At 37.1% G+C, this 9,854-nt stretch overlaps 1 protein-coding gene across 1 annotated transcript; it reads left to right on the plus strand.

Annotated features, from left to right (window-relative positions):
* The first annotated feature begins 3,845 nt into the window (after positions 1-3,845).
* LOC130992816 (AT-hook motif nuclear-localized protein 1) lies at positions 3,846-9,645 on the plus strand. Its single transcript, XM_057917565.1, has 5 exons — positions 3,846-4,862; positions 5,774-5,841; positions 6,239-6,370; positions 8,211-8,372; positions 8,943-9,645. The coding sequence occupies exons 1-5, from the start codon at positions 4,466-4,468 to the stop codon at positions 9,165-9,167; spliced, it is 984 nt and encodes a 327-aa protein (XP_057773548.1). The 5' UTR covers positions 3,846-4,465; the 3' UTR covers positions 9,168-9,645.
* The last annotated feature ends 209 nt before the right edge of the window (positions 9,646-9,854 follow it).

A 9,854-nucleotide genomic window follows, 5' to 3' on the forward strand; every position in this document is an offset into this window, starting at 1 on the left:
ATTTTGTGTACAGGTACATGGGCACATGAGAAGAGAAAGGTGATTAGCCTAGGGTAGAGCATGTCGTGGGCAATACCAGTGAATCAAAGGGCAATTCGAGGATAGTAGAGTCACCCCAGAAGCCTCTGGCTAGAGCAACATCGCAGCGGTCTATGCCTAGAACCTGCTCAGCCAGATCCATCACACCAGAATGATGACATACTTGATGGAGGCTCATGCCGCCCAGAACACCTGCTTTTCCCACGTAAGATTCATATCACAGTCTTACTGTCCCTTATTGTTTTCTCCCTTATTTTTTGTGTGTTTTGAGTCTTTTTCTTTTTTATTTTTTTCGTTGTGTCTTTTTGTGACCCTATTTGCCCTAACACTTTGCCTAAGGCAAAGTGGGGAAGGCCGGTTGTTGTTTGTATGTATGTGTGTTGTTTTTGTTTTTATTTTTGCTTTGGTTTGTGTCTGCCTTCTTACTGACTCACTTTGCCCAAGGCAAAGTGTATGAGTGGGGAGGCATTCCGTGTAGTTTTTGTGAGTCCATCGGTTTGGGACGTCAACATTGACGCACTTTGCCTAGAGCATAGTGTGTGAGTGTGGAGGCCTTTACACTTTTTTTTTTCTTGTTTCGTGTTTTTGGTCTAGCCGGTATGATTTGGAATGATGAGTTGATTGGGTATGATAGATGAATTTGTTGTTGTGGATGGTTTGAGTCGATTGTTTGAGCATGTCTTAGGATAGTGAGTATGACGAAATTGAGACTTTGAGCATACCTTATGAGTTTTGAGATTTAAATGCTAATATGCCCAAAATAGCATGATTTTATTCTTGTTTTTATTGGATATCCCAACTTGGTATTTTACTAGAACTTGCATGTACTCTTGTTGAAATCCTATTGATTTGTCTAAGTGCTTAGATGATTTGGGCACAGTTTCTTTCACTTAGCCCACAAAGCCTAAAATGACCAACCCTACATCTATTCCTTTGCAAACCCCTTTTGAGCTTAACATTTTTGTTTGATCTCACTTAAAATTTTACCATGAATAATAAGCCTACCCGGTCATATGAACTTAGGGTAGAATGAGAAAAATGGGGAATGATGGAGTAGTGAATTCATTGGGGCATGACGTGTGTATTAAATAAAAAATGGGACATATTTTCCCAACAAGAAAAACGTCAAAAAAGAAAAGAAAAAAAGTAGAAAAAATATATTAAAAAAATGTGTTTGAGTTGTGTGTGCTATGGCCTTTAAGAATGGCAAGGAGATGAGTGAAAATTGGGGCATTACTTTGCCCAGAATTAAGTTCAATATGACCTTAGCTAGAGCCTAAATATTTCTTACCCTATGCCCAAAGCCACGTTACAACCAAAATGAAGACCTGATGGTAAGTGTTAAAAACTATTCTTAAAATAGTGGAGACGTTAGAGGGCAGGCAAGCCTATGGTATGACTATGCTGAGGATGTCATGAGCGTAAACACTTCATCCAAACATAGAGTGATGAGTTTTTGGTGAGGAACAACCCAAAATGCTCAATGTTTTAATCTTAACTCACTTGAGGGCATAATCTTGCTTTTGGTCAAACAATTTGCATATATTCATAAGTTTCTGTTTTGCCCACAATTCTTTTTATCTTGATCATGGTTGGTTGTTTTTTGGTTTGTGTCTTTGTCTTTTCGTTTTTTTGGTTTTGGGCAGATTGCATTTACACGCTTGAGGACAATGCGTGCTTAAAGTGTGTGAGTGTGACGAGCCCATTTTTCGTGCTCTTTTTCTGTGTCTTTTAGGTCTAGATCGAGTCTTCTTTTGTGTGTTTTGTGTTTGGGAGGACACATTTTGAGCATAAGGACAGGTGGACGAGATCTTGGGCAAAGCAGGCTGCATTCCGCAAAAGAGGCAAAGATTTGAGATTATTCGTGGGCACATCAGTCGTACTCCTTCGCCCAGACCAAGTACCGTGCGGAATTCAGTTGTGTTCAAAGGCACAGATAGGAGCAAAATCTGGCATTCCAGGGCAAAGCGGAATAATCAGCCATTCCAAGCAAAGCGGAAAAAACTGGTGTTCAAGGGCAAAGCCACAATTCAGAGGTCGAGCAAAAACTAAGCAAAAATATGATGCTAATGTTGGGGCATAACCTGGCGTACAAGGACACAGCGTGCACCCATTAACATAAGGAAAGAAGAAAATGGATATTGACTTTCCTTTTATAGGGAGATCCGTGTGATTTACTTGCCAAAGTATGGGATGTGTATCTGATTTGGACTAAGCATATATTTAAAGAAATCTGAGCAATCTTGGCTGCGCCCAAAAACCCTAGCTGCCGTGCCCAGAAACCCTAGTTGCTGCGCCCAAAAGCTCTAATTTGCATGGACTTGGCCCAAGGCCCACTACCATTCTCTATATAAAGGAGCACTCTCCTACGCCTAGGGAGAAGCGGGAAACGAATTTTCACCACATATAATTTTCAGCCATTCTTCACCTTAGATTAGTGTACTATCTTCAATGAGAGTCTAGCCAATGAAGAAACAAGCCCTTTGGGCACATTTTTATTTTATGTACTATTTTTATTTACTTTGGGCAGAGTTGGTGTTGCCCAAATATTGCTTTTATTTTTGAACATCTATTTCAATTCAAGTATGTTTATTTCGTTTATTTATTTTGTGTCATTTAATTTAATTATGCATGGGAAATTATTTTACTTGGTTTGGGCTAAATTCGAGTTAAGTATGAGCATGTGAAATTGTGAGGTCTAATCTGGGCAAAGTAGTTGTGTACATATGTTCCCGAAGCATTAGGCATGTATCCAAACAACTTGGGCAAACCCAGAGCTTTATTTGGCCGATGACGTTCTGGGCAAATTCAAGTTACAAGCAGTACGTGGGCTCAAGTTTGGAGAAATCCGGCTCCACATAGTGCGGCTAATGTGGGCGGTGGTAGTATGCCTCTGGCATGCCTGTGACCAATTGGGTCAACGGATGAGGATGGGGTAGGCATGTGCACGTGACCCAGAATGGGGGCACAGTCTATTGATCGACTGCCCATAACCAATGATACATGGGCACAATGACTATCCTTAAACCTATGAGCGATGACTGTGCCCAGACTTGACGAAACTATGCCCAAACCAAGTTGCTTTTATTTTTAATTTTTCTTTTGTTTTATTTTAGGTTCTTTGTTCTCAGAGCTCCGACTAAAGCGTGCTCACTGCTCTGACCAGGGCACAACCCAAGTGATTGATAGTGAAGTTTGTGACAAGAGAGAAAAATACACCAACTTCTCGTGGGATCGATCAAATACTTACCGCTAACGGAACCTACCTGTGGGTATGAGAAAATTATAAATTTATTTGCACAATGAGTCCTTCACAACGAGAAAGGAAATTTTTTCCCTGTTAATAGCATATCCCTAACTAAAATCATGTGTCAAAATTATGACGTTTAAACTTAAAAATCTATAAAGCTGCTGACCGCTTTTATGTACCAAGCTCTTTGTGCTATTTGCTGAAGAGCCATGAAGACCACACCCATCTAGCCAATGCTTCCAATTATGAACTCAATTTGACTTTGTTTTTGTATTGTTTTTGCCCTTTCTAATTTCTCCATCTTATAAATTATAGAAAAATATGAAATTATGACTAAAATGAAGAAGGAAATGAGGTAGAATATGGCTAAGCTATAGAATTAAAGATTATTAGCAACTGGGGTTTTAGCTATTTGAATATTTCATCCTTTTCTTCTGTTCATATTCCTTTTGTCTGCATTTGGTTCCCAATTAGTATTTTAATTAAATTAGCCATTGATATTTGGATACAGATGTTATGTAATGTATATAATACTTATTATCCGCTTTATTTAAAAGGGAGTGATAGTTGTCTTCATGCCTTGGCAACCTAATTTCACTTTTCCCAACTACAATTACTTTATTTAATTTCTCTCATTGTTTAATTTAAAATTTTCCCCCAACCGGACTCCAAACCTTTTTATTAACCAAAATATATAATTTCCTTGCTTCAAATAATTAACAATTAATGTCCCGAATATTTAATATTTTCCTAACAATTTTTAAATTTGCAATTCGGACAATCTGAGAAAAGTTAGGGAAACTAAATTGGCCTTTTTAATTTCATAAACCTCATTTTCGCCATTTTTCCCAATCCTAAAAATCTTTTTTCCTCCGAAATCTCTGATTTTTACTCCAAAAAATCCAATCTTTTCCCCCGAAAATCGTTCTTCATCCTCAAGAATTTTGTTCTTCCCAACCAATTTATTTTATTTTATATTCTTAGAGCTTGCTTTCACTCTGATGCCATATCAGAATCCAGAAAATAGCTTGTTAAGAAATCTTGTCAAACGTGTTCGTTTTGTCAATTTCATTTCCATCAGTTTCTCATCCAAAAAAAAATAAAAAAAAAATAATGGGATCGTTTTGAAAAAGAAAAAGGTGATACCAACTTGTTTTTTGTGTTGGGAGTAAATTAATGGAAGGCAGTAATAATTTGAGTAGCAGCGGAGTTACGGTGGTGGGATCAGATGCTCCGTCGGACTACCATATGGCCCCCAGGCCAGCCGCCGAAAACCCCACTGGATCAGCTCCGCCAGCTGCCGCCGTGACGCCGCCGCCTCCAGCTTCTGCAACTCCTACTCCGGTAGCGGGCGGGGTTGGGGCCGTCGCAGGCTTGAAGAAGAAGAGGGGCAGGCCGAGGAAGTATGGGCCCGATGGGGCGGTGGCTGGGGCTCTCTCGCCGAAGCCGATTTCGTCCTCCGCTCCGCCTCCGGTTATCGACTTCTCCGCCGTGGCGAAGCGCGGGAAGGTCCGGTCAATCACCTCCGCTGCGAAGGTTCAGCTGCCGGTGGCAATGGAGGCTGAGAGTATGGGTATGTGTGTGTGTGTGTGTGTGTGTGTGTGTGGTGCATGCATGTTGATATGGAGTTGGGTTTTGTGTTGCGATCTGTGTGACATATGGTGTGTAGTGTTGTCTGAATCCGACACTAGAAATAAGCACATGGTGTTCGAATTTAAGTGTGTGTGGGGCCGGTGAATGGGTTGATCCAACTTTGATATAATTTGGTGCAAATGGGTAGTTTTCAAAGTGGAAAAAAGGGGAATCTTGAAATAATGGGGGTTACTGAGAACCCCTTTTTTTTGTTTTTTTGTTTTTTTTGTTTTTTTTTACCCCTTTTGGAGTTCTTGAATTAACTGGCAGTTGCACTTTAGTAATGACTTGAGTTCTGCATTCATTTGGTGTAAGGGATTGCTTGTTTTGTTTTTATCTTTTCTTTTTTTCTTTTCTGGAATAGAGTTGCTTTTTTTGCAATGTGAGTGATGCTATTTGTTAAAATTCACTATCTGAGGCTTTACCTTGCTTCAATAAGGTGTATTATCTTGTAATTTTTGTGTCTTTTTTTGTCCGATGTATTGTTGTGTTAAAACATGATATTTAAGCATCAGACCTGACTCCATGTGCCCTTGTTTAAGGTTGTGGATTTGATTTATCTAGTGTCCCTTTCTAGTGGAAAATGAGATAAAAAAAAGTGGTAGTATTTAGTTGTCCCTATTGTCTAAGCTCTGATAATAGTTATCTAGATGAAACTTATTCATTATTCACCTGCCTTGAGCAGTAGAAGATGCAAAAAATATCAAGCAATTCGTGTTTTTTCCACTGTATTTAAATTTTGTGTAACACAATGTATATTGGATTTTTTGCTGGTGCAAGAAAATGGATTGCAGACATATCAAGCCTTCTTCAGATCTTAGTTGCTGATTGATGCTATTTTCGATTTTGTAGGCGAATGGGTTTCATGTTCGGTAGGTGCTAATTTTACGCCTCATATCATCACGGTCAATGCTGGAGAGGTAAAAAGCGATAAAACACTCCTATTTAGTAGATAAATTCTTTGTCATCCTATTTCCATTTCCATTTTGTGTTAATCTTGCTCGAATTATCTCTCACTTAATTTCTAGAGTAAATGTGATTGGATGCCTTTGAAGTATTTAATTCTGTGTGCGAGCATTGTCAAAATACATTCTGCTGTCTGCTTGCGATTCTTTTCGTACCTTACATTGTATTTTCTCATGTTTAACCTAAGTCTGACCAATCGTTGTTACAAATAGCTATAAGTTTGTAAGTCTTATGTACCAATTCCTACTTTTTAAATCGCTTATTCAAACAATCCATTTGTGTGTTAGTCTCTGAGGTGAAGGTGTAAGTTTAAAAACAGGGGATGCATGATTTTATCTTTATACGTTGCAGGATGTCACCATGAAAGTTATATCCTTCTCTCAACAAGGCCCCCGGGCAATATGCATTCTCTCGGCTAATGGTGTAATTTCAAGTGTAACTCTTCGTCAACCTGATTCTTCCGGTGGTACATTGACGTATGAGGTGCTACAATAGTTTAAACTTTCTTTACTTTATTCTACTAATCGAAATATCTCTCTTTCAAAACTTTCCATGAATTTACCATTTTTATGCATATTCATTTTGAATATTTTACTTGGGTTTCTTGGACTTCTTCTACTTCTATGGATGATGCTTTTGATTTTAATAATTGAATTATTATTATTATTATTATTATTATTATTATTATTATTATTATTATTATTATTATTATTATTTTGGTTTAAGAATACCTTTTCATGGCATATACTTTAAAAATCTAGCATACATGATATTCAAATAGTTTATACTAGACATATATTTTTCTATATCTGGTTTATGTTTAGTTATAACTAAAGTCTAGTTTGTGGTTTATAAGCAGAATTGATTTATTTTAGCCATTTCTGGTTCTGAAATATGTCTTCCGAAGTTGAATCTCATTTGGTGCCTGATTTATGATTCGCTTATCTTTGCCCTTGGATTTGAACTAGAAAAATCGTTGAATGCATCATGATCTTTTGTTGTTTATATTTTGAGGAGTAGAATCATAATAGATTATTATTGGCTTTAATGACTTCAGTATTAGCAGATGAAAATATTAGTGCATTTCATGATTAGGAGTTCGATAACTCCAGTTGCCATTTCAATCATATGTCAGGCAGGAATGCCTTAATATGTTCTCCTGAAGTAGCCTTTGTCTTGTCGGAGGAACCTGAATGCATTTATGTCATAATATTGATGTGCTAAATTAATAGCGTTCAACATTCCAATTAATAATTATTTATTTATTTTATAATATAGAAGCAGATCTTGATATGTATCATTAGTTTTTTTAAACCAAATATGTATCATTAGTTGCAGCTTCAAATTCGACTTTCTTTTCCTCATTTTCATGATATGTCATACATCTTGTGGGCTGTATAGATTTTTTTTTTGTAGCATTGGACCTCAAATGTAGCCTTTAAGTTGTCTATTATGTTGCAATAACAAAATACCATTAAATGTGTGTTCTCTTTGGTTGCAAATTTATAAAAGAAGAGATAAGAGAAGATGGAAATTTTTTTATTACATTTTAGTGGTTCCCACCTTTTTTATCCCATGTTCGCTAGGGTTAAAAAAAAAAAGTTTATCCCACTTCCTACATTTTATATGGGAAAATATTATCACATCAATACTCGATGATACGAGGGAAAAGAGGTTGCTCGAGAAAATTTTCCATCCTGATCGGGAAATTATCCACCCTACATAACACGTGAAAAGAATGGAAAAATGGTGAAAATACATGTTTTTACCCTTTTCGATCAAAGAGAACACACCCTAAGTAGGATATTGAAACCAACGTACAATGGATTTTCTTCCGTTTGTACTCTTTAGTTCATTGGGTCAAAGACCATAATTTGTTCTTTTGTCAAAGCTCTCCTATTTGCTAAGTACAATGCCTGTTTAGAATTGGACAACTTGAACCAACAACACAGGTATCTCAAGCAATACAATAGTCTTCAAATGTTGGTTGTGTGACTATTGTATTGTTTGAGATACAATATTGTTACAAAACTGTTTGTTATATTTTTCAAATAGTAATTCATTGCCTGTCAGACTAGTCAATTATCCATGGTATATGCCACGTTAGTTTGGATGAAACGGAACGTACAAGTTTGAACAATATCCATTTAGATATTATGCTGTTCTACCTAAAGCAAGACCCTGTGTAAATGTCAAGCAGGGACCTTCAATATTTATTCATTTCACGAGAGCTTAGCTACTAGCTAGTTATTCTTTTCATTCAGATGTCAGTCGGCTGTCATCGACCAATATATTTTTGATCTTTATTAGTTGTGCTGAGCAGGGTCGCTTTGAGATACTGTCGTTGACTGGTTCATTCATGCCTTCGGAGACTGGTGGAATGAGAAACAGATCCGGTGGCATGAGTGTTTCTTTGGCTAGTCCTGATGGGCGTGTCGTTGGAGGTGGAGTTGCTGGCTTATTAGTAGCCGCGAGCCCTGTACAGGTATGAGCACATAAGTGAATTTTGCTGTATTTACATTTCCATTACCGTATAATCTTTTTCTTAGTAGATACATATTATCTTTTCATATAACAATCATGAGTAAACTAATAAAATAATCATTTTTTTATTGTGAAGATAAACAATAGCTACCCTTACAATTTTACCCTTATTAGTACAATAGTTTACAACCACAAAGCTCCTTAGTCATGAATTGACCCTATTTTGCCTACAATTCATAACCATGAAGCATGTTGGTCTTGAATTGACCTAGTTTTGCCTATAATCCTGTTTTGCCCACAATTCACAACCACAAAGCCATTTAATCGTGAATTGATCATATCTAGCCTAAGCTTCTAAGTAGGAATTGACCCTATTTTGCCTACAATTCACATCCGCGAAGCTTCCTAATCGTAAATTAAGGCTAATTCACATGAATTAAGTGGAAAATAGTACTTTTAAGCAAAAAATGATCATGTTTTTTAAATCTTTGTGGCTATTTTTATCTTTACAATGCGAGAATGACTATTTTGATATATTACAATGATTCTGAGTTCTCGTGATTTGCAATAGATTGTGGTAGGAAGCTTCCTCGCAGGCAACCAGCTCGAGCAGAAGACTAAGAAACAAAAACCTGACTCCTTATCTATCATACCTACTGCTGCCGTACCCATCTCTAGTGCAGGGATGGAAGACGCCTTCCATACATCCCCGTCGTTTCGTGGGGATAGTTGGTCTTCGATGCCCCAAGAATCGAGGAACAAGCCTACTGACATCAATGTGACTTTGCCCGGTTAGCGGACTCTGATTCTGCAATCTTGCTTCTTACTGACCTCATCCCCATAGTATTCCTTGTTTATGGAGGCTTCTATTTGAGGAATCTTGTCTCTTAAGCGCTCGCCTTCAAACAACAGCATGCACGCCGATTCACGGGTAAGTGTCGTGTAGCGATTTAGTTCAATACTTGGGCTTCTCTTTTTCTGTATTTGTACTGTAGAACGAATTACTTTGTACAATTTATCCTTGGAGTTGAACTCATGTATCGTATGTTGTAGTGTTGGTCTAGAATCTCATCTTTTTAGTTTGTAGTTGCCATTATTTTGATGTTTGTTAGGTGGGAAAAAATGGGGTGATTGTTTGGGGCAGTGTTTGTCTTTACACATTTTTATCTCGGTTGATATTGTTCACTTAGTCACAAATTACTTTCTTTTATCTTGTACTTTTTCCCAAATAATTTTGTTTGGGATGAAATGGTTATTTATGATGTATTCTACTAGTGATTACCTTAGCAACAATTTTATGTCGAGTTTTATTGTTCATTTATGTGTGTTTTAATCAAATTTATTATAAGAAAAAAGAGGGTTATGAAAAGATATCATATTTTAGTGGTGTCCTCATTTTTATCTCATGTTTTTTGAAGTAGAAAAAATAGTTTATCATATCAATGGCCCATGGAAAATATTACTCATGGGACAAATATTACTT

The sequence above is a fragment of the Salvia miltiorrhiza genome, chromosome 7 (assembly GCF_028751815.1).
Source record: "Salvia miltiorrhiza cultivar Shanhuang (shh) chromosome 7, IMPLAD_Smil_shh, whole genome shotgun sequence".
Taxonomy (NCBI): domain Eukaryota; kingdom Viridiplantae; phylum Streptophyta; class Magnoliopsida; order Lamiales; family Lamiaceae; genus Salvia; species Salvia miltiorrhiza.

Excerpts from the sequence above, each read along its gene's own strand:
- LOC130992816 (XM_057917565.1), top strand. The coding sequence starts at position 4,466 with ATGGAAGGCAGTAATAATTTGAGTAGCAGCGGAGTTACGGTGGTGGGA. Across the intron at positions 5,842-6,238 it reads TCACGGTCAATGCTGGAGAG|GATGTCACCATGAAAGTTAT; the intron begins GTAAAAAGCGAT and ends TATACGTTGCAG. Across the intron at positions 8,373-8,942 it reads TAGCCGCGAGCCCTGTACAG|ATTGTGGTAGGAAGCTTCCT; the intron begins GTATGAGCACAT and ends GATTTGCAATAG.